General features: G+C 41.6%; 2 protein-coding genes across 2 annotated transcripts in view; one reads left to right on the top strand and one right to left on the bottom strand.

Moving 5' to 3' along the window:
- Positions 1 to 25384, top strand: part of LOC147336449 (uncharacterized) — a 137123-nt gene that overhangs the window by 36955 nt on the left and 74784 nt on the right. The window lies entirely within an intron of this gene.
- LOC147336455 (protein NLRC3-like) lies at positions 2207 to 4372 on the bottom strand. The gene is made up of 2 exons (XM_086287101.1): positions 4144 to 4372; positions 2207 to 4002 (listed from the first exon to the last, which is right to left on the bottom strand). Exons 1-2 carry the CDS (start codon positions 4349 to 4351, stop codon positions 2207 to 2209), a joined length of 2004 nt encoding a protein of 667 aa, XP_086143227.1. The 5' UTR covers positions 4352 to 4372.

The following is a 25384-nucleotide window of genomic DNA, read 5'->3' as shown; positions in this document are numbered from 1 at the left end:
TACTCAGCTCCAGCTCTCTCAGATGGGAGGGGTTGGACTTCAGTGCTGCTGCCAGATAATCACAGCTGAACTCTGACAAACCACAGTCCATCAATCTGTATAAAGAATGAAAGATGTAAGTTTATTAGACAAAGTGTGAGCTTGAAATCATTCAGTGTTTCATCATCTGTTCAGAGCTGAAGAAGGTTCAGAATGTAGAAGTTTAGAAAATGGAAACTCCAAACAGCTGAAGCCAACAGGAAGCAGCTTCAAACAAACACAGCAAGAGAAAAAACTCTGAATGTTTCACATTAAAGTCGTACATTTATCATAAAAACAGGACAAAGACTTGAAAAAGTCGTGTTTTTCCTTCCAGGAACCACAAGGCTTCACTTTTAAAGGTGAAGTGTGAAAGAAATGGACATATTTGAAGTCCAACACCTTTTTCCAGCCACATTATTAAAGCAGACAAACTACAAGCTCATTTTCATTCCAACAAGTCATCTTCTGACCTGGACTAACAACACTGGTCTCTATGTGCAGCTGGCTGTGAGACCAGTGCTCAGGGACCGTCTACAAAGTGCAACACTGAAAGAACATCGCACACTAGCTTTGTCCCAAAACGTCGGCTGCATCCTTCGGAGGACCCGGTATTCGCGGTCTACGTGGGCCGGGTCCTTCAAAGACCGAAAAGGCTGGAAGTGCGAGGCTGTGAAATGGGACGGTCTAGCCTTCAGATTTGCGTCACCGCTGTGTCGGTGGAGTTTAATAAACTCGGCCGTCTGCTCCTTGCTATCTAAAATATAACAGGACACTGGCGTAAATTCTCGACCGTCTCACACTTCTGTTTAATCAGTTTCCTGTTTAACGTTTATTCAGCAGTGTGAAAATCCCGGAGGAACTTTGATCTCAGCCAAACCGATTTACTCCGGAACAAATAAAACACAGAAAAAAGGCAAACAATTACATTTTTAAGTTATCCGAGTGACTTATATATCATGTTTAACCTGAGTAGCGAAAGAGCAGGGGTCTGAAAACGATGAAGCCGGGCGTCCGCTGCTCTCGCCGGCTGGAGTGACCATTGAACCCCCCGGCTTGCTAGCGAGCGGGTGGGGAACAGACGTCTCCGAAAACGTCGGCACACTTTTGCAAATATGCGATGTCTTGATAAACCAAGCAGATATTTGAAGTTTACACAGCTACTTTCTCGCCTGAAAATATGTTAAAAGTTTATTTTGTGACCCAGAAAGATTAATAAGAGTAATTTGAAAACTTAGTAGCTGCCGCCATTGTTGGCAGCTGAAATTTGGCTGGGCCGCGCTATGAATTCTGGGATATGGTGGGCCACGAAGGACACACCCGACGAATCCTTCAAATTCGGGGAAATGAAGGACGCATTTGTGCATTTGCATGCGCAAAAGAAGACTTCACACACAACGCGCTCTGTTTAGACCCAGAGCAAAGAATATTGTTTGACAGATGACCCTTAATATGAAGACTTCGGACTTTACGTTTCCCAATTTTTGCTTTAAGTTATTTTGTTATTTACATAATAATGTAGATAACCTAATAATGATCCTTATTGCTGTTTTAGAGGAGCGGTGCTTCAAAGGATAGCTGCAGATTTCTCTCAGAATCTGTAGATTATACAGTACAAATAAAATGTTCACGTTTCTCCAACGTTGTCTTCCCAACAGTTTCACTGACATCTACACGGGATGGCCAGGAAGCGTTCGCGATGTCTTATCGGGCGCTGATAATTGGCGTCTGTCTTGTGTTGGTGACGTAAAAGACGGATTTAATGCGACATGACCGTTCAAACAGCAGTCGCTTTCTAAAACATCGGATATGTATCGGATTCAGTACCACATATGAAAGTGACCCAGGTCGGATTTGAAAATATCGGATTCGCGACGTTCACACTGTCATAGCATGATCGGATATGGGTCGCATAGGGTCAAAAAAGTCAGATTTATAAAGGTCAGAAAAATCTGATTTGATGCGCTTTCGCCTGCAGTGTGAACGTAGCCTTACTCTCAAATCCTCCCTAATAACAATAACATAATTACACTTTAGCCACAAGAGGGCAGCAGCATTAATACAAGTCACATGTATATAAAGGTACAGTGATTATATTACAGTGATTTTGACAAAAACAAAACAGAGGTTCATGGCAGTGTGTTTTCCATAACATACCAACCAAATTAAATAATAAAAACTTTATAACTTACAGAGCTTTTTTAGAGGCTTTGACCACTGGCAGCAGCCTCAGAAGAGCCTCCTCTGAAGCAGAGTATTTATTCAGGTCAAACACATCCAGATCTTTTTCTGATGACAGTAAGATGAAGACCAGAGCTGACCACTGAGCAGGAGACAGTTCATCTGTGGAGAGACGTCCTGAACTCAGGGACTGTTGGATCTCCTCCACTAGAGAACGATCATTCAGTTCATTCAGACAGTGAAACAGATTGATGCTTTTCTCTGCAGACAGATTCTCACTGAGCTTCTTCTTGATGTACTGAACTGCTTCTTGATTGGTCTTTGAGCTACTTCCTGTTTGTGTCATCAGGCCTTGCAAACGAGTTTGATTAGTCTTCAGACCCAAGAGAAAACGAAGGAACAAGTCCAGGTGTCCATTGGGTCTCTGTAAGGCCTTGTCCACAGCACACTGGTAGAAGTATTTCTTTGAAGATTTTCTTGTTTGAAACACCTTCCAAGTTGTTTCTTGCTCTTCCAGCAGATTGAGTCCAGAGTTGATGAAGGTCAGGTGGACATGAAGAGCAGCCAGAAACTCCTGAACACTGAGATGAACAAAGCAGAACACCTTGTTCTGGTACAGTTGTTTCTCCTCTTTAAAGATCTGTGTGAACACTCCTGAGTACACTGAGGCTGCTCTGATATCGATGCCACACTCTGTCAGGTCTGGTTCATAGAAGATCAGGTTTCCTTTCTGCAGCTGATCAAAAGCCAGTTTTCCCAGTGACTCAATCATCTTCCTGCTCTCTGGACTCCAGTGTGGATCTGTCTCAGCTCCTCCATCATATTTGATCCTCTTGACTTTGGCCTGAACCACCAGGAAGTGGATGTACATCTCAGTCAGGGTGTTGGGCAGCTCTCCTCCCTCTCTGGTTTCCAGCACATCCTCCAGAACTGTAGCAGTGATCCAGCAGAAGACTGGGATGTGACACATGATGTGGAGGCTTCGAGCTTTCTTGATGTGGGAGATGATCCTGCTGGCCTGCTCCTCATCTCTGAATCTCTTCCTGAAGTACTCCTCCTTCTGTGGGTCAGTGAACCCTCTGACCTCTGTCACCATGTCGACACACTGAGGAGGGATCTGATTGGCTGCTGCAGGTCGTGTTGTTATCCAAAGGCGAGCAGAAGGGAGCAGGTTCCCTCTGATGAGGTTTGTCAGCAGCTCATCCAATGAGGTGGACTTTCTGGTTTCAGTCAGGATTTTAGTTTTGTGGAAGTCCAAATTAAGTCGACACTCATCCAGACCATCAAGTATGAACACAACCTGGAAGTCTTCAAGCCTGCAGATTCCTGATTCGTTAGTTTGATTAAAGAAGTGATGAACAAGTTCCACCAAGCTGAACTTTTCCTCTTTCAGCACATTCAGCTCTCTGAAAGTGAATGGAAATATGAACTGGATGTCCTGGTTGGCTTTGTCTTCAGCCCAGTCCAGGCTGTATTTCTGTGTTAAGACTGTTTTCCCAATGCCAGCCACTCCCTTTGTCAGCACTGTTCTGATTGGTTCGTCTCTTCCTGGTGAGGCTTTAAAGATGTCTTCTTGTCTGATTGTTGTTTCTGGTCTGTCTGGTTTCCTGGATGCTGTTTCAATCTGTCTGACCTCATGTTCATCATTGACCTCTGCAGTCCCTCCCTCTGTGATGTAGAGCTCTGTGTAGATCTGATTCAGGAGGGTTGGGCTTCCTGCTTTAGCGATGCCCTCAAACACACACTGGAACTTCTTCTTCAGTTGGGCTTTAAGTTCTCGTTTACAGAGTGGAGCAAATATTTCTGAAGGTAAGAAATTCAGAAAAAAATATTATATAATAAATATCATAGCCTTTCAGTACCCTGAAAGGATGAATGTCTATTGGTCCATTTCTTGAGCTATTAGGAAAGATCAATATTCAGTCTTTAGAGAAATTCTCTTACTGCTCTGCAGATGGTCAGCCATCTCATGCTGCTTAAGTCTCCTCAAGAAGTGGAGTGTGATCTTCAGAAATGCTTCTCTGCAGCTCTTTCTTTCATCTTCATCCTCTCCTTCAAACATCTCCTCATCCTCCATCTGGCTCTTTAAAGTTTCTGGGTGATCTGGACTCAGAAGCTTCTGGATCTTCTTCAGCTCGTTCTTCACAAACATGGTGATGTTGTCCTCCAGCCGCTGGAAAAGAAAACTATATGAATTACCCAGTGGTAAATGAACTGGTTCTTATATAGCTCTCTTTGATACTCTGTGCACACAAAGCTTTTTATACAACATGCCTCATTCAACCAAGCACATTGTTCTATGCTTAAATACTTTCTTTCACACTCTGATGGATGCATCAGAGGGCAGCTTGGGTTTAGTACGTTACCCAGTACATTTGCCAGCCAGGGTTTGATTCACAAACCTAACTAGTAGCTGACCTGCTCCCCTCCTGAGCTACAGTCACCCCAATCTGACTGAAATCATGGAGCCCAAACTCTGACTTATGTTGGACACACTGACAATCCTCTGGTCCACAAAGTGCAGCATAGAGGTGACTGAAAAGAACAAATGTAAACGTAGTACTACAAACCATAACCACAGAGTCCAGGTGTGTTTGATGTTGCTGTGCAGACTGACCAGTGGAAACCTCTGCTCTCTGCTGGTCCACTCTGTGGAGGAGTAATGTATAATTAGCTCATGTTATGTCTGTCCACACACAGACACAAGCTAAAGGTCCATGAAGTGATGTTTGGATGGGTTCAGTCAATCAGATGACTGTCATGGTGAAGCTTTGCTAGTCCTGCTGATCCCACTGAGAATTAACAACTCAGTTTCCAGATGTCTGTAGTTTTCTGCTCAGTTTCTTTAGTCCCAACAGCTCTTACCATCTCCTGCATAAAGCTTTCCCTCCATGCTCAGATGCCCTGGAACAAGGTGCTCTCTTTATATCAGTGACTGGTTTAAAGGGACAACTTGCAGTGCTCGCCAAACTTTGTGTCAGCAAAAGTAGTTCTAATGTTTCTTACATTTATTACATTTTTACATTTTTACACACACAAATCAATGAACGCAAAAACATGAACTTTCCAGATATTTTGTTTCACAATGTTACAAAACTCAGTTCAAAACTACACAGTCTGATTTACAAGTACAAAATATTTATGACCACAGTTTGAGCCGATGTATGTCCCGAGTCTGTGGACTCAGTGGTTTTGTTTTGATTGTTATTGTCTTTTGTTACAATTTCATTCTGATTAAGATTTTCTAGTTCTGAGGTTTTGGTTTCTGTGTTCCCTCTGTACTGTGTTAGTATTGTGTCTCTGTGTTCACTTCCTGTTTTATTTTGACAGTGCCATGTCCTATGTTAGTGTGTCTACTTTTGCTTCCCCTTGTCTGGTTATGTCCAATGAATCCTGCTGTGTCTCCCTTTTCTCATTCCCTGATGGCTCTTTTGTGTATATGAGCCCTTTGTTTTCTCCTGCTTGTTGCTGGTTCGTCTGTGTTGTCTCCCCGTGTCTCCGTTTAAGGTTTCAGGTTAGTTTTGTAGTTTTTTCAGTAGAGGTTATCTTAGCTTCTGCACAGGCCATCTCCACTGCACTTCACCGTTTCAATAAAGCTCACTCACTTCACAGCAGTGTCGGCATCTTGGGTCCTTTATTAAATTCAACATGGCTCGCCCCGCTAGCTGTGACATAAGATGTGAAAACAATATCCAAAAAACACGAGAGACAAACAGGTAATAGTTTTAAGGTGCAGGGCCAACAAACTGAGTCTAGCCATGAACTCAGAGTTGATTGAATTAGCATTTTGAATTGGCTGATCTGAGCAATCAAGTCTATGTTCACTTTGAGTTAAGATTATACGTGATTGATGGAAAAGAAAAAAGCCGTCATCAGCAACTGATTCTGATTTAGCAGGTTTTCAAATCTAAACGGTACCCATCCCTAGCTGGCTGTAGTTAAACCTTTACTTAAAAAGCATCCCTAGACCCAGCTGTCTTAGCTAATTATAGGCCGATCACCAACCTGACAATCCTTGAAAGAGTAGTTGGGGGGCGACAATCAGAGGGGCAGTGTGATGATCTTAGGTTACGAACTACCGCAGTCAAGTCATTAAGGGAGACGGGATCAAACTGCTCTAAGACAGCTGAGCACACAGGAGAAAGACTCTGATCTGAGGCAGCAGTCGGCGAGACAAGAGCCCTAATAGATAGAAGCTTGTTGTTAAAAAATGCTAAAAAGAGTGACGCTGAAAAACTAGTTCATGCATTTATTACTTCCAGGCTGGACGACTGTAATTCATTATTATCAGGATGTCCTAAAAACTCCCTGAAAAGCCTTCAGCTAATCCAAAATGCTGCAGCAAGAGTCCTGACAGGGACTAGAAAGAGAGCAGATTTCTCCTGTTTTGGCTTCCCTTCATTGGCTGCTCCTCACATACAAGGTCTTAAATAATCAGGCCCCATCTTATCTTAATGCTGCACCACAACACCTGATCTCTGGTTTCCTCACCTCTTCAATCCCACTTTAATACTTGACTAAACTCATTTTCCTGTTTAGGTGTTGAGGCAAAGCCGCCCATCTACAATGCAGGCAACAGCAAACGGAGCTATTTTTGATTCCCTTTGGGTTTTTTCTACTTTTGTGCTACAAAATGTTCAAGCTGATTAAATTCATTAGAATAAAAGTTCAGATAATTTTCTCATATTAATGTTGGAGGTAGAAATTCAGGTAACTTTGCACAAAAACTGGCAGAAATTTCCTTCAAAGATGGAGTTTTTACTTTAATACTGTGAGTACATTTCAGAGCCTGGACTCTTTTACCTTTACTTGAGTAAAGAAGCTGAATCAGTATTTCAGCTTTAAGAGGGTATTTTAACACAAACATCAGTCCTTCTACTTAAGTATGTTTGACACTTTGTTTACGTCTAAATTAACTTTACTGTTAACGAGTTTTCATGTTTCTGTAATCCACCAGTGTGCTCATGCTTTTTTAATTGAAAACATATTTTTAATGATCAAATATAATTATGTTTGTTATTTGTGGATTTTAAATGTCCTTGACAGAGACAGATGATGATCATTATCCTGCACTGTGGTCTCAGGTTTGGTCGAGCTAGCACAAAGAATGGCTATGTTGAACTTCCTCCTGGGATCTACACTAAGAAGTGAGTCCAACATTAGCAGGGTCTCTTTCCTTTATCTGGATTCACTTTAGCATTCACAGTCACGTGAAGCTTGTTATTAACTCGATAAGTCAACCCAGGGTTTCAGCTGAGCGCTCACATGAAACACATGGTGTTGGCAGCATCTGATCAATCATATTCATGGAGACGTGTATCAGCAACAGAGCAGCTGAGTTTGCAGAAGGAAGTCAAACTAAACCACAGGAACAATATGAGGAGATTACACACATAATAAAATACTAGCAGTAACACAGCTGCTGCAGACAAATCAGTCGTGTGATCGTGTGTGAGAGGAGAAGGACTGTAAAGGAGTTTGGTGTTAAAAGCTCTGTATGAATGTGGGAGACTTTGAAGGGCTTTAAAAAGGCCAATATAAAATAAAAGGCAGCAAAATTGCTGAGTGTGAAAGTCACCAGACTTATCAGACCTCTGTGATTAAGACCTGTAAGAACACCTGTTTGTACTTGTTGGCATTATATCAAACACACACGTATATTAAGCCTTTGTTTGAACTCTGGTTGAATTTGTTACTTTCAGACTGTGAAACATCACAGAGGCTGCAGCTGCAGATCTTTTATTCACCTGGAAATTTACTTTAAATGTTAGATGGAAAATGTATTGCTCAGTTTCACCAAAGTAAGAACAAGAATCCATAAACCTTCATAAAGACAAACATCTCCCAGAACATTGAGCTGCTGAAGTGTCACTGAAGGGAAAAACTATTTGTCCTCCTCCATCCAGCAACACCTGAAACACCTGAGTGGAAGCTCCTCCCTACACTGTGTTTGAAGCAAAGCACAAAGGAGACACCTGCTGGAGCAGCTGGAGTCCTACAGACACTCAGCCTCTTCACTACACAAACACCTCCTACAACATCCACTCTTTCCACTCTGACTGCTGTGTTTGTGGAAACACTCCAACACACACCGCTTCACATACCAACATAGAAATGTGTGAAAAAGAGCTGAGCTGATATTAAACATGAGGATTTATTCAGAAATACAGAGTCAGGAACAACATCTAGACACAGATTACCTCTCAGCAGCAGAAGAACAGCCTTTAAAGTAAACACCAAAACCCTTCGACTCGTTGCTCTTTAAGGAAACACAGCTGGGTTCAGGTCCAGGAGATTCTGGCCTCTTATTGATCCTAAGAGAAAAACAATAAATGTAACAGCTTCATGAGACAGGAAGGAAAAACTGGAAATATTAAATTAAAGACATGATGAACAATCTCATAAAAATAATGTACTTACTCTTTGTCACATAACAGTCTTTTGTTAAAGTTTACAATAACACCCTTGCTTAGTCTTTGCTCTGTACTGCAGTACTTGCACTGGTTTCACTGGACAAGTCTGCATGTGAATCTACAACTGATCTGACATTGTGGCACAAACACAGTAAACAAACACTACGAGCACCTTGTTTCATGTGCAGTGGCTTTCTTCTCATTCTGTTACTGAACACTGTATGAAAAGCCTCTCACTGCCAGCATCCTTCCAGCCCCACGACAACAAGACCAACTCACATCTTCACAACACCAAGAATTTTTCCCCTTTTCTTTGGAGAAACTGAGAAGCCAATAGGATTGTAGCTCAAACTTGCCCACAGTCCTGCTTCATCACTGCTCACTCCTACCTGTGTTGGTGCTGAGTGGACAGTCATAGCCTGCTGCTAGCATGAATGCTAAACGTACTGCTGTGGATGATCAGCAGAAAAACATGTGGTCAGTTTGACTGTTTGCTGTATTTAAAGTCTTTTTCTCAGTTCGTCTGTATTCAAAGTGCATTCGGGGCTTTAGCTGACAGCTCTTTGTGCTAACAAACTAAACTCTCTTAGTTTAAGCCAACAGACCAAACACAAAGCCTGCTGCTGCCTCCATGGGTTAGCTTGTGTGACTGGTGTTTACACCAATGAAATCTAAATCACACTACAGGGAGAGCAGAATTATTAGGCAAATGAGTATTTTGTCCACATCATCCTCTTCATGCATGTTGTCTTACTCCAAGCTGTATAGGCTCGAAAGCCTACTACCAATCAAGCATATTAGGTGATGTGCATCTCTGTAATGAGAAGGGGTGTGGTCTAATGACATCAACACCCTATATCAGGTGTGCATAATTATTAGGTAACGTCCTTTCCTTTGGCAAAATGGGTCAAAAGAAGGACTTGACAGGCTCAGAAAAGTCAAAAATAGTGAGATATCTTGCAGAGGGATGCAGCAGTCTCAAAATTGCAAAGCTTCTGAAGCGTGATCATCGAACAATCAAGCGTTTCATTCAAAATAGTCAACAGGGTCGCAAGAAGCGTGTGGAAAAACCAAGGCGCAAAATAACTGCCCATGAACTGAGAAAAGTCAAGCGTGCAGCTGCCAAGATGCCACTTGCCACCAGTTTGGCCATATTTCAGAGCTGCAACATCACTGGAGTGCCCAAAAGCACAAGGTGTGCAATACTCGGAGACATGGCCAAGGTAAGAAAGGCTGAAAGACGACCACCACTGAACAAGACACACAAGCTGAAACGTCAAGACTGGGCCAAGAAATATCTCAAGACTGGTTTTTCTAAGGTTTTATGGACTGATGAAATGAGAGTGAGTCTTGATGGGCCAGATGGATGGGCCCGTGGCTGGATTGGTAAAGGGCAGAGAGCTCCAGTCCGACTCAGACGCCAGCAAGGTGGAGGTGGAGTACTGGTTTGGGCTGGTATCATCAAAGATGAGCTTGTGGGGCCTTTTCGGGTTGAGGATGGAGTCAAGCTCAACTCCCAGTCCTACTGCCAGTTTCTGGAAGACACCTTCTTCAAGCAGTGGTACAGGAAGAAGTCTGCATCCTTCAAGAAAAACATGATTTTCATGCAGGACAATGCTCCATCACACGCGTCCAAGTACTCCACAGCGTGGCTGGCAAGAAAGGGTATAAAAGAAGAAAAACTAATGACATGGCCACCTTGTTCACCTGATCTGAACCCCATTGAGAACCTGTGGTCCATCATCAAATGTGAGATTTACAAGGAGGGAAAACAGTACACCTCTCTGAACAGTGTCTGGGAGGCTGTGGTTGCTGCTGCACGCAATGTTGATGGTGAACAGATCAAAACACTGACAGAATCCATGGATGGCAGGCTTTTGAGTGTCCTTGCAAAGAAAGGTGGCTATATTGGTCGCTGATTTGTTTTTGTTTTGTTTTTGAATGTCAGAAATGTATATTTGTGTATGTGGAGATGTTATATTGGTTTCACTGGTAAAAATAAATAATTGAAATGGGTATATATTTGTTTTTTGTTAAGTTGCCTAATAATTATGCACAGTAATAGTCACCTGCACACACAGATATCCCCCTAAAATAGCTCAAACTAAAAACAAACTAAAAACTACTTCCAAAAACATTCAGCTTTGACATTAATGAGTTTTTTGGGTTCATTGAGAACATGGTTGTTGTTCAATAATAACATTATTCCTCAAAAATACAACTTGCCTAATAATTCTGCACTCCCTGTAATGTGTCCTCCAAGGTGTTTGGTGGGAGCACTGAGTGAAACATAAGAGCTCTGGTAAAATAACAAACAGGGCTGTGAGAGCAACTGAAGTGATAAAAATACTGTTTAAAGATAAAAAACACTTTGATGTTCTCTCGTCACCTCACAAAGTCCAAACCCTGTGAACTATTTGAGCTTTAATAATTGTGGATTCAGGTATCCTGAACCCATCTTTGGACATTTGTAATTAAATATTTTAAAACTCCATCAGAGACTCCTGATGTGGCTGTTTGGAGAAGGAAAAGAGGGACAAAGTGGAGCGTCGAGCTGAGGCTTCATTCACTGCAAACCTACAGTTATGTTTCCTTATTTCTGCTGTTTGCATGTTCACAGCTGAAATAAAGCTGCCTCTTTGACTTCATCCTGTTGTGTTTGGGTCCAATCCTGCCTGCCACACAGCGCTACAGGACAAAGTCTAATATTTTTATCTTTTTAATGAATCTTTGGTCATATTTATCCAGGAAAACACAAACATGTAAAGGAGTCATCACAGGTCTCTGACCTCGTTGGTCCAGGTTCAGCACTGAAGTCTGGAGGGTGAACTTTGGACCAGTCACTCCTCACAGACGGACAGCTGGATCCTGCAGACTGTGACCTCTGACCTCTGCAGACACAAACATGTTTTATTCAATGATCAATTCTCTGATAAAGTGATTGAAGCAGCTGTGATCACACAGACTGCAGATAATGCAGCTGTTTCCTGTCAGTAACTGTCCTCTTAGATTAGAGTTCAGCTTTTTACAGGAAAACAAATGTCCCTGAATGCAACAGTGAGACACAGTCTGTGTGGCTGTGATAGCTGCCGTTAGGAGCGCTCATGTGTTTGCAGTTAGACGAGGAGATGTTACCATCATGGACACGTTAACAAATCCTGCAGCATCACGTGGCACAAACACTTTGTGTTCCTGTCATCTGCAAGCAACAGGAAGTTCATTAATAAAGGCGGGATGGAGACGCGACTGTGATGGTTCTCCTTCATCCAGCTGTTACACACATCTGGGCTCACAGGACGAGCCTTTGTCTAATACAGCAGCTGCTCTCTGAACACTTTTCTGAAGAGGAGCTGCACAAACCTTTGTTTGCTTTCTAGAGCAGCGTATCAAAGTCAAACTACCCACTGCTAGCAGCTGTTTCTATCATAGTTTAGGATCCAGATGTGTGAGGTCTAGATTTACACCTCTGATTAAAATACATAGTTAAAAACAGCCAATTGAGTCCAAATGTGTCTTAAACCAGATAAACTGACAGTTACAGCTGAGCCTGTGTGTCCTTGGAGACACTGCTCTGCTACAGAGATGCATTTTAGAAACCAGGAAACATCAAAATCATTTAAATCAGAGAGTTCTTGTTACTAACAGCTCACCTCTCTGCAGCAGACACAGGCTGGGATTTAAAATCAATGCCTCGACGATTGGACCGGTCACTCTTTAAGGACACAGAGCTGGATGGTTTCTGATTGATGCTAAAAGTAAGTGAACATGAAACATGTGTCACATCCAATGTGTCCAATACATTACATAAAAAGTATAAATAAAGTATTAAATAGTTTATTATTTAAATCGTTAAATAGTAAAAAGCTGATTAAAATTTCAAACATTTTAACACTGACATGAACTTACTTTTTGTCAGATGACTTTTTTTGCCCTAAATTATGAAAGAAATGCTTCACCCGTTTGCTCTTAGAGGACACAGAGCTGGGTGGAGGTCCAGGCTGGTTCCTGTGAATAATGATGGAGCAGTGATGTGAGTGCTGAGCTGTGACATGGAGAAGAGTCATGGACAGTTAGAGATGGTCATCTCACCTCTGAGCTTTGGTCTGGCTCTCATGTTCCCCACACAGAGTGCTTTTAGAGGGAGGGACTCCCTCCTCTCTGTCCTCACACTGATCCATGCTGCTCAATTCACATCAGCTCACACACACTTTCTACCTTCACCTGCAGAGGAAACACAAATCATTCATGTGCACATCAACTGAGAGCTGCAGAGGTCGTGTCTGATGTGTTGGACTAACATCCATCTGAGACGCAGCTTTCATCAGTTCACTACAAAAAGTGTCACAGAGCCCAGTTCAGCCTCCAAATCCTCCATTACTGTAGTCCTACAAAGCAGCAGGTCAAACATGGCTGCAGAGAGCAGCTTTATGTCAGTAACCATGTCCAGGACCGAGCTGACTGCTTACAGAGTTCATACTCTAACTGCTAGCTGCTCTGCTAGCTAAGCTAACTCAGTAACAGTGACTCTGACAGCAGTTACTGTGGAACAGCGGCCGAGCTCAGGACACATTCAGTGTGTTTAGTCTGAGTCCTGGACTCTGATTCAATGGATTCAATCCAGCTCAGAGTTTCATGTGTTCATCAGAATAAAATACATGTACTAATATAACAGAAGTGATGCTCTGAATGCAGGACTGTAATGGAGGATAAATAAGGTTTTTACAGCCTGAAAGAAACATTCAGTTCATATATTTGTAGACAGTGAAGCAGTTTTTAATACTGCAGCTGTTTCCTTCACCTGTGTGTGTGTGAGCCACACCTTCATGTGCTGCTTTAGAAATATGTGGTCTGACTGCTCAGACTGAGTCTAGGAGGAAAGTTCACACGCTGGAGAAAGTTTTGTTCCTAACTTTGTCAGAGTTCGGCTCCAAAGACAAAGAAGACGGAGCTCACAGTCTGTAGATGGTCCTCAGTGTGTGTGTGAAGCACACAGGAGTGTGTTTATGTCAGCAAATCAGTGTGTGTGAAGAGTCTGAGGGAGTGTGTGAATGAGACTCAACACTGAAACCAACAGTCCAAGAAAAGCGTCTGGATTTCTTTAAGTTTAACTTAAAGAAGTCCAGACGCTTTTCTTTTTGTCTCCATAATGTCTCCATAATGCTGCAATGTTATCTGCCCCAGAAACACTGTGCAGAAGCTCTGATGGTGACACAGAAAAGTCACAGTGGAGATACTTCTGTCCACCTTTGATTAGACTCATTATAAAAAGGAAACAAAGTTTGAACACAGTCATGTTTCCAGTTCACTGACTTACATTTATTCCATGGACACTCACTCTAACCTGAAGCACAGCTACAACCCAACATTGTTGAGGCCTCATCTCCTCCTTTCCTGACTGTAGAGGTTAAATATGCAACAACCGACAAATAAAAGAATTTGGTTCATTTCAAAGAAATTCACACGGCGACCAAGTAAAGTAACCGTAGTAAAGGAGACAACATCCCGTTGATTGTGGGATTATTTGAAAGATTTGCTTTAGTCACGTCACCAAATGCAGTTGAACCACCCGTGGATCCATGTTTGACCATTCTACCACTCTGAGCTCTGCTTTTGAATCATTTTATTATTATCATCATTCATTTATTCATTCTTTGGAGGGGGGCTATTTCCTAATGCCGCCCTAATAAGCTGATGTTCAAGGGGAAATATAACAGAAACTCTTTCAGTGTTATTCATTAATAAATTAACAGATAAACTGTGAAGAAGAAAAAACTGAGATTTAAAGGAGAGAGTGAGAAACTTGATCATCATCCTCATAATACATGTTTATCAGTATCTGCTGTGACCATACTGCAGTAATAACTACAAGTCTACATTTCTGTGACTGTTGATCAATCACAGCAGGAATCTGAGCTCATCTCTGCACACAGAGCAGCTTCAGCTCTGGGATAAACTGCTCGCTTCACGTCCTTCTCAGCTCACAGACACTCATCCTGATATTTTCCTTTAACATTTGATGGTATAATTCATCTGAGTTTACACTTTATCTGCATAAATACAGAAAAACAGACCCAAACACCAGAAACCATCAGTTTCACGATCAACGGGAAGTGGCTCAAACGTCACAGTTTCATAACGTCACCCTGAACTCCACTCACGGAGTTTCTGTCGCCATTGTAGTTTTTAAAGTCCCGTGATAAAGGCGGGTCTTTCTGTGAATCCGCACGCTCATTGGCTAATAGCTCGAGATTGACACATCGTTATCCAATGAGCGTGCGGGAACTTCCGACATAAAGTTGTTTCCTTTGAAAAACCAAAGTCTGATTATTTTTGCCTCCACTGACGGAGCCTGTTGTTCCCGCCACAGAGACACAGTAATGTCAGAGCGGTGTTAACACTCACCCTGCCTCAGCACAGCTCTCACTCTCCTCCTGCTCTCTCACACTAAACGGAGGCTCAGCTAAACTCACTTCCTCTCTACTTACAGGAAACCAGCGCTCAGAGGAGCCGACCGGCCTCACATTTCACCCACAGACACGAACAGCGTGGAATTATTTTATGTCATAAGAAGAAACATATTCATGTTAACACTCACCTGCCTCAGCTCCACCTTCCTCCTCCTGCTTTCACTTTCACTGCTGCTCCCTAAACACAGAGGATGCTGGGACTTGTAGTTGTTTCCTTCCGGTGCGGTCTTCCTCTTTGTTTGTTTGTGTTTGTGTTCAAGTTATTTCGATCATGTAAACATCAACAGAACACGTGAAGCCACACAGAGTTTGTATGTCGAGGTGGGTAGGAGGGTTTGAGGGTTTGGGGAGGGGTCAGAGGGAAGAGGTCTCTCAGTCTTGACAATCCACATTGATGGCATTGCATCTTTCAACGTGTTTGTGGGTCGATTTGGATGCTCCAGGTGTGAGAGCAGCCACTCAGCCTCTGCTGCAGATGTGTGTCACAAGTTCATCTAGTAGTGAGACGGTGGCGCAAGATGGCGAGTTGAGCAGTCGCACGAATTAGGAGCTCGTTGAACTTGTCCCAGAATTTACTTTGTGTTCGTTATTGTTTCCACTCGAAAGTAGTAAAATGACTGCCCCAAGTATAGTTAAACCTGCTAAATTCAAACTCGACCTCAAAAAACAAGAAACAACATCGCCATGTGATGGAAAGGAAGACAGCAGAGAAGGAACGGATCATGACTACGTAGAAAAAACCTTGAAAAAAGAGTGGACGAGCAGCTAGCTGACCTGAGTGTGCAATGCAAGCAAGCTAGTACGATGCTAGCCAGCCTAGCCAAAGCGGTTCAGTTCAACTCGGAGGAGGTGAAAGAATGTAAACAAAAGGTTAAAGAGTTGGAGAGACGAAACGAGCAGTTGACCAAAGATAACTACGATCTCAAGGAGAGAGTGTGAGAGCAAGAAAGGTACAAAATGAGGTGGTGCCTCCGGATTAAAGGATTAGAAGAGAAAAGAGATGAAGGTGTCAGATCGCTGGTTATTGGAATTCTTGGCAAGATCGCACCTGATATGATATCAAAGCTTGAAGAATCTGTGGATGTGGTGCATAGAGTTGGGAAGAAGATTGAGAACAAGGTCCGACATATCATCATTCTGTTTGCTCTGAGACACGTGAAAGAGGAGATTTGGCGTCGCACCAAAGATTCGGCTGTCTGTAAGAACGGCGGTTTCCACTTCGCTGAGGTACTGCCGCGGGAGGACTGGGAAGAGAGGAGGCGGCTGTGGCCGCAAATTGAACAAGCCAGACGGGCTGGGAAACGGGCCTTTTTCCGGGGTCCTCATGGATACATCGAAGGACGGAGGATCGTCGACGTTGAATGAAAGACTTGATGTAAGACTGTATACAGTGGAATATTATTAATGGGACAAAAGAGTTCTACTTAAAGTTAAAGGTTATTAGTCACTGAGTTGGTGACAAGTGTTACAATTTAAACTCATGTTTATATATTTTTCTTTTCTTTTTAAAAAAAAAAGTTATTTTCTTAGCATACTCTTATTATGGTTCACTCAAAAATTTCTTTTGGTTCATTAAACGTTCGGGGTTTGAAGGAAATTGTTAAGAGAAAGGCACTTTTTTTATTTTGCAAGGGGCAAAAATGTCACTGTCTGTTTTTACAAGAGACTCACTCTGTGGATGCCGATGTTACCTTTTGGGCTAATCAGTGGGGAGACAAGATTCTTTTCAGTCGTGGATCTAACAGATCTGGAGGTGTGGCGATTTGTTTTAATAAGTTCCCAGGGGAGATTATAACATATAAAGCTGATAGTGAGGGTCATTGGTCAACTGCAGCTTGAAGAGCGAAGGTATATTTCTAATTGTTACAAATCTTTATGGACATAATAACGAAGGTCAAAATAAACGTCTATTGGAAAATCTAACAAATGTTATTTCAGAGTTTAAAGTTATGTACCCCACAGATTACATCCTAGTAGGAGGAGACTGGAACATGACCTCAGATGAATGGATGGACAGATGGCCTCCTCGCTTAGGAAGGAGGCAACAGAATAACATTATTGAGAACTTTTCTAGTGATAATAATTTTACAGACATTTGGAGAAGTTTGAATCCTGGAGTTAAGAATTATTCATGGTTTAAACCTAATGGAGAAAGCAGGTCAAGACTTGATTATTGGTTAGTGAGCGATGACATTTTGAGGTGTACTTCACCATCTAAAATCTCCAAAGCACCCCTATCTGATCACTGTTTCATTGATCTTGTCTTAGAACCAACAAGGATGAAACGTAGTAGCAGGGGATATTGGAAATTTAATGCCAGCCTTTTAAATAAGGACAAGTATTGTGATAAAATTAGACATAAAATTACAGATATAAAAAATGATGACTCAGTAGTGGGTAATATACAGAAATGGGAACTTATTAAATTCAAAATCAGAGAATTCACTATAAAATTCTGCAAAGAACTGAACAGGGAAAAACGGGAATATGAAAGTAATTTACTTCGTGAAATAACTCAGTGCTGTAGTAAAGAAAAACTAAACGTGCAAGAAAAGAATAAATTGATGGAGTTACAAACTAAATTAGACGATCTTTACCTAGAGAAAGCCCAGGGTGCCTTTATAAGATCGAGAGCCAAGTGGATTGAGGCAGGTGAAAAGAACTCATCATATTTTAGTAAGCTGGAAAAGTGCAGACAGCAGAGAAATCTAATCTCAAGCTTGTTGATAAATGGGACTGAATGTAAAGATTTCAGAAAGATTGGAAAAGAAGTCTTCACTTTTTATTCCAAATTGTACTCCTCAGAATATTCAGCAGCTGATTCTGATAGTTTCTTTGATAAGATTCATAATCTCATCCCATGTATTGACAAGCCGTTCAAAGATCTGTGTGATTCAGAGCTTAAAATTGAGGAACTGGATTTGGTGGTCATGAAAATGGCATTAAACAAGTCCCCAGGGACAGATGGACTCACTACTAATTTTTATCAATTCTTCTGGAAGGACCTAAGAACTTTATTGTTTGATGCATTAAAGGAATCGATAGAGAAAAAAGAAGTGATGCCGAGCACGAAACAAGGGCTGATAACCCTGATCCCTAAATCGGGTAAGGATAAAAGAATTTTAGACAATTTAAGACCCATCACCTTACTAAACACTGACTATAAGATCCTGTCTGGAGCTGTAGCTGAGAGGCTAAAGAAAGGCATCTCAAACATTATCAGTGAAACACAATCAGGTTTTTTGAAAGGAAGACTAATTCATAACAATATTAGGCTGGTTTTGGATCTCCTTGAATACAGTGAATTAATCCAAGAGAGAGGGTACATCCTGTTCTTGGATCTTTACAAAGCATTTGACTCAGTTGAACATACGTTCATATTAAAAACTCTGCAGTCTTTTGGTTTTGGAGAGGAATTTATCAATGTTATAGAGATGCTATATAATGACATTAACAGCTCTGTTTTGCTAGAACATGGTACATGTTCAAGGTTTGAGGTTAATAGAGGGATAAGGCAGGGATGTAGCAGCTCACCACTTCTGTTCATCATGGTTGCTGAGCTGTTGTCTATTTTGATTAAAAACAGTCACATTGAGGGGTTAACTGTGATGGGTGAACAGATAATAATCAGTCAGCTGGCAGATGATACCACCCTGTTTCTAAGAAATGAGGACCAGATTCCTTTAGCCTTGCAGGCGATCAACCATTTCTCCAAAGCTTCTGGCCTACAGCTGAATATTAATAAATGCAAAATTCTAGCTCTGCATGAGTGTCCCCTGCAAGCAATAAATAATATGCAGATCAAAAAAGAGGTGAAGTATCTGGGCATTGTAATTTGCAAGGATAAGACATCAACAGAAAATAAGAATATCTGTACCAATATAGAAAAGTGTAAGTCAATTTTAAACATGTGGCTGCAAAGGGACATAACTCTGTTTGGGAGAATCTTGCTAACCAACATGGACAGTCTGTCCAGACTCATCTATCCAGCCTTTTCTCTGCCCATACCTCCAAAACTAATTAAATCTATAAATACTCTTAATTTTAGGTTCATATGGAGGAACAAATGTCGTTATATAAAGAAAAATGATGTGATTAAGAATTATGAAGAGGGTGGGGCTAATGCCACTGACTTTGATGTTATGAATGGTGTACTAAAATTGAAATGGTTAAGATCTTTCATTAGGAACAAAAATTCCTTTTGGAACATTATTCCCAATGTGATTTTTGGCAAAATGGGTGGAATAGACTTTTTGTTACGTTGTGACTTTGATTGCAGTTCGTTACCTGTTAAACTCTCAGCTTTCCATCAGCAGGTCCGTCTCTACTGGAAATTAATCTATAAACATAGCTTTACTCCTCACAACACCCCTATATGGAACAACAGGTATATCCGTTTGTGTAGGAAATCTGTGTACGTGGATGAATGGAGATCTAAAGGGATTTGGGCTGTAGCTCATTTTATGGATGATAATGGGGTCTTACTAAAACATGAGACGTTTTGTGAGAAATTTGATGTAAGATGTACTGCTAAGAGATATAAATCCCCAGTGAAAGCCATCCCAGTCCCTTTGAGATCAATGATAAAAGAAGATATTGTGCACTCTAAAATTTCTCCTGGACTGAGGCAGCTCTGCATAGCTGGAGTTGAATTTGGTGACAGCAGGTTTACAAACAAAGTGATCAGGAATATTTTGATAAACGAAATTTGCCCAAATCCGGTTAAAAGAAATTATATCCTGAAAGAATTTGAGAGGTTAAGGCGATAAGAAAAAAGTATATTTCACTTCCTCTTTCCCCTAAAGTAAAAGAGGTTCACTTTAAAATCATTAATGAGGTTTATCCAACCAATGAATTCTTAAGACGGAAATTTAACTTAGATGTGAACGCCTGCACATTTTGTGAAAATGATATTGAAAGTCTGGATCACTTGTTTTTCTACTGTGAATCAGTGCACTCCTTCTGGACTGACACGTGGAGCTGGCCATTTACCATTTACCATTTAAAGAGTTTAATCTATGTTAAATAAAAAAATAAAAACCTCCCTATTTTATAAGCATGACTGCCCTTTTTTGCTCATGTTATTTTTTGCCTTTGGTTCAAATCCTTCAATGACTGTTCTTTCTTTTTGTGCTAACTCTTTTAGCTTTGTGCTTATTGTTTTTTGTTTGTTTGTTTGTTTGTTTTTTTCTTGCTATAATGCTCAACCGAGGATGTAACATAATCGGTTTAATGACGGTGCTGTGTATGTTATACTGTTGTTTGTAAATAAAGTTAAAATAAAAAAATTTAAAAAAAAAGTTCATCTAGTAGTAGGCTATGGCACTTGGCCACAGGTGGCAGCAGTGGACTGGCCTCCATGTGAGACTGCTCCAGCTGCTATGTGATAGTCCAGCTGCAAACTGAAGATCATATGCAAGTTTTGGAAATTAAACTGTACAATATAAAGCGCCTTGAGGCGACTGTTGTTGTGATTTGGTGCTATATAAATAAAATTGAATTGAAACTCAGAATATTCTTAACTTAGCTTTAAAACCAACCCAATCTAACTCTCCTCCACACTCAAAAACAAAGACAAACCAACTGACACATTTGAGTGCACACAAAGTAAACTGCACACTTTAGTTGTGAAGCGAAAACGCTGAAATCGCAGTAATAACACGTACGAGGGGAACGATAACGAAGACAAGATGCTCCTGATCGTTACTCTTGCTGTCCTGTGAACAGCATCGGCGTGGTGTTAATGGTTTGCTTTTGTTTTGGCGAGCGCCCCGTGAATGAGAATATGACCAGGTAAACCCGCGACATTTTTAAATAGTTTGTCGTTCAACAGCAACAAGACTGACGGAGTGTGTTTGAGGAAACCTCACAAATGTCACAGATGAAATATTTGGTGTTTATTTGCTGGTTTGTCGGTAGCAGCTCCTTCAAAGTAAGTCTACCACACATCTGTTTGACCAACGCCAGTTGATTTGGATCACCGGTCCAAACAATTTGAACCATTGTTGTGTTTCCTTTGTGTTGAGTTTGACTGATATTTGCTGGATAGCAAATGTTTTAAAGCTATGCAACCTTTATCTGTACATAGCAGTTAAACTGTTTAGATCAATCTTTATTGATAATATACATTATTTATTTATGAATTACTGTGTACACAAGAATAAGTTAATGTATTAAGATAAACTGGCTGAAAGTTTTGTATTATTCTTGTGATTTTTTTTATTGGCCCTGTTTATTTACAGGCCAGGTGACCCTTTAGGGGTTTAAAATGCCGAGCCAATGAACGGCTGGGAGCAGGAATCTTTCTTCACTGAAGCTTCCACTTCCACGGGTCTGGTAGGAAGTTGTCCAAGCCAACAAAACAAACAGACAAAAAATCCATCTATCAATCACCTGGATCACCTGTTGAGAAAGAAAAAAGAGAAAACAAGCAAACAAAAGAGAGCAATATAATAAACAACATCACCGCGATGATCTATGTGAATATAACTGTAAATATTGAATATTATTGTGCAGCACGTAAGATCGACAGAGTGACCGAGCCCCAGGCTGAGAGGCCAAAGGCACCCCACCCCCCGAAGGAGCCCAAGCGAGCCCCAGGCTCCAGGCCCCGACAAGCAGTACCTGGACGCCCATCCCCGGACACAAAGAACCACCAATGCACCGATGTCTGAGGGCGTCTGCCACTGGCAGGGGGAGTGGTGGGGGGAGATAGGCCTCCATACCTTGGAGGGCCTGAGATGTCCCCAGAGAGGTGGCGTCTGATACCCGACCTGACATATGGACACAGACAAACAGGCACACACAGATACAAACATCCATTCCCACCCTCATGCTCTCATATGCACTTACTCAGCAGCAGGTAAGTGCATAGCCCCTCCTGATAGCCCTCAATGTCTACGTGGATTTAAAATTGAGAGGTGGGCAACGGCGCCAGGGGTGAGGTCGTACACCCTGATGGTCTTCTGGATGCCGTGTAGCGTGCCCACCCCCAAGGTCCTATATGTATGTGTTATGAGAGTGTGAGTAATGTGAATGTCTAAGTTGTGGGATAAAATTGAGGCACAGGCAGCCAAAAGGGGACAGAGGGGGGATGCCTCCCCTGCACCCTGGTGACACACCTTTACCCCAAGGCCCTGCATGTGTGGGTGATTGTGGTGGAGCGGGAAGAGGGAGGCAGCTGGAGATGGGGAGGGAAGGAAAGGAGGGGCAAGCAGCATCGCCCGGCCCCACAGAGCCCAGGACGGCCCACCCGATCCCACCACAGAGAAAACTTCACGCACCCTGTCATCCACTCATCCTCCAGACTACACAAGACATAGACACCCAGGCTGAGTTCTTCCTCCACCTCTCCTGTATCTCCCCCACCTGCAGAGTGAGTTCCTGGAGAGAGGAGACCTCCTGCAAGATGTAACAGCCTCCCCCACCAGTCTTCCATACAAACGTTAATCATGCAAACACTTAACACAGCAACACTGAAAGCATTTGAGTGTAAATTTCATTCAAATCAAACTTTATACACAATTACAATAATGGAAAAAAGACTAAATATTAAAACACTACAACCACCGAAGAAACAAATAAAACCAATCACAATCAACATCAAAATATGATCATAGAAAAATAGAAAAAGAAGAAGATGACAGCTCCAGCACCGCCCACGACCCTGAAAAGGAGATGTGGAAGCGAACGGATGGATGGAAAAATAGAAGAGACATATCATACAATTCATATACGTTCATGTGATATCTTTGGGTTCAAAAACACAATAACCTTGAATCCTTCTTTTAAATTACATTTAAATTTCAGCTGGCAGCAAAGAAATTAATCAGAAATTAACCACAATTAATCTGCAGCTTCATCAATGTGATGCTGAGTTTCTGACTGAGATTGAGTCTGAACATGTCTGACTCTGTGAAACAGTCAGAGTGTTTCTCTGACAGCAGGAGCCTCTTTACACTCAGCTTCACACAGACGAGCTGAGGAACGATCAAGCAAACTTCTTCTTCTGTCATTTTTAACAGCAGCTTGCATCCAAAGATGTTGCACTACTGCCATCTCCTGGCTTTTATTCTTACTTCTCCTCCAGATCTTCAGATCCTCTTGATGACATCAGTATTTCTCAAAAATGAAAAACCACTCCTTTCACCTCATCAGGACTTAACTGATTAACCACTTTTTCAAACGTAAGTTTCATTTCACCACCAGTTCCCACCCTCAACACTCTCCTATGACTTCTATACTTCCTGCAACTAATAACCACACGTTCAACCGTCTCCATAGCATTACACCATCACATAACCCAGTCGGATGTTTCCCCATCATAAAAAGAGAACCATTCAGAAAGCAGTGACCTGTTTGTATTCTCCTGCTGCCTATTTAACCCACTACTCCTCTTAACTTCTATTGTGTTTTGTACCCCATGTCTCCCTTTTGTTCCATTATCCCATGCCATTCTCCAGAAGTTCTTACTTTGTGTCCAAACTATTCTTTTCCCTCAGATTTCAACAATGGTATCTGCACATCTATGTCTACTTTTTTAACAGCTGCTTTAGCCAACCTATCTGCTCTTTCATTACCCACAATACCTCGGTTGAGGGGGTCAGACCAGCACAGTCTCTTTCAGCACACATGGATATTTCATCAGTCTCATAGACACTGAGAACAATTTGTGTATGAGACTAAAGAAACAGTCCACACATAATTGAACAAAAGGCCTCTAAAGTTCTGTGGTTGCCACATTTCCACATGACTGTTTAATTACAGCAAAAACCATCATTATAATTATCTTGATTGATATTGTAATCTCAGTTTTCAACACAATTCAACACTCCGAGGATCTCACCTGGACGACCAACTGCTCCAAGCTGGTCAAGAAGGCTCACCAGCGCCTCTTCTTCTTGAGGACTCTGAGGAAGAACCACCTGTCCTCAGACATCCTGGTGAACTTCTATCGCTGCACCATCGAGAGCATCCTGACCAACTGTATAACAGTCTGGTACGGGAACTGCGCTGCCTCGGACCGGAAGGCGTTGCAGAGGGTCGTGAAAACTGCCCAGCGCATCGCCGGATCATCACTTCCTGCCATAAAAGACATCTACAGGAAGCGGTGTCTGAAAAGGGCTGGGAAAATCATCAAAGACCCCACTCACCCATCACATGGACTCTTCACCCTCCTGCCCTCTGGGAGGCGCCACAGGAGCCTCCGGACTAAGACCACCAGGTACCGGAACAGCTTCTTCCCCACAGCTGTCAGACTCCTGAACTCTGCCTCCTGACATCTGACCCACGTTAACACATGGACTGAACATACACACACCCACAACCACATACACACACCCACAACGGACAACTGTACCCTCAAACACAATAATAACATGGACTGAACCACCACTCACAACCACCAGCACTTTATATAGCCTCTGTAGAATTATCCACATATCTCACTTATCTTAACTGCACTACTGTATAGCTCTGTGTAAATAATCATTCTGTACATTCGATAATTTTTAACCCTACAACTGTTTACAACTTGCATAGTTCCCATTTCTGTATAGCTGTAAATCTCAGATTCCTGTAAAGTTATTTATTTCATATTCTGTATAGTTTTTCATATTTATATCCTGTTCATAGCCTGCACATAGCTTGTGCTCACTACAGCCTGTACATACTTATAGTTATACAATATTCACAACATACTTCATACCGTGTACATTATAACATAATAGACCCATTTCTGTAATATACTCACATATCTATAATATTGCTAATATATATTGTAATATATCTATATCACTAAAGCACTTCTGGATGGATGCAAACTGCATTTCGTTGCCCTGTACCTGTGCATGTGCAAAGACAATAAAGTTGGATTCTATTCTATTCTATTCTATTCTATTCTATTCTATTCTATTCTATTGTTCATTAACTTAAACAATGTTACAAGATAAATATATATTCTTAGTGCTTATTTTCTGATTAGATTGTTTTATGTATTTTAATAAGAGAGGCCTTTATAAACCAATCGCAGTGTGTGTCTGGCAGCAAGTGAAGCAGGAAGTCTGAATATAGCTTGTGAGCTTGTGAGAGACATTTCAAAATGAAAACAGAGGAATTAGAGAATGAAAGTGCAAAGTAATAGTAATGAAAATGATATTAAATAAATGTCTTAGTGTGTTAATACAGGTGCCCATGGACTTGCTCAACCTCCTGGAAGAATACAGCAGAAAAATGATAGATTAACAGAATTGGGAGGAAAACAGGCTTTGGTTTAAAATGTCACAGCTTCACCTCTCATCCTGTCCT

This window comes from Aulonocara sp. 'chitande type north' Nkhata Bay, linkage group LG3 (genome assembly GCF_057382095.1).
Source record: "Aulonocara sp. 'chitande type north' Nkhata Bay isolate Kocher_YH1m ecotype deep benthic linkage group LG3, A_spYH_male_GT1.1, whole genome shotgun sequence".
Taxonomy (NCBI): Eukaryota; Metazoa; Chordata; class Actinopteri; order Cichliformes; family Cichlidae; genus Aulonocara; species Aulonocara sp. 'chitande type north' Nkhata Bay.
This window is presented reverse-complemented; position numbering and strand designations above follow the sequence as displayed.

What these genes read in the sequence shown, in the direction of transcription:
- LOC147336455 (XM_086287101.1), bottom strand. Translation starts at nt 4,351, where the DNA reads ATGTTTGTGAAGAACGAGCTGAAGAAGATCCAGAAGCTTCTGAGTCCA. An exon ending in GGCTGACCATCTGCAGAGCA is followed by an intron (nt 4,003 to 4,143) that starts GTAAGAGAATTT and finishes TCTTACCTTCAG; the next exon opens with AAATATTTGCTCCACTCTGT.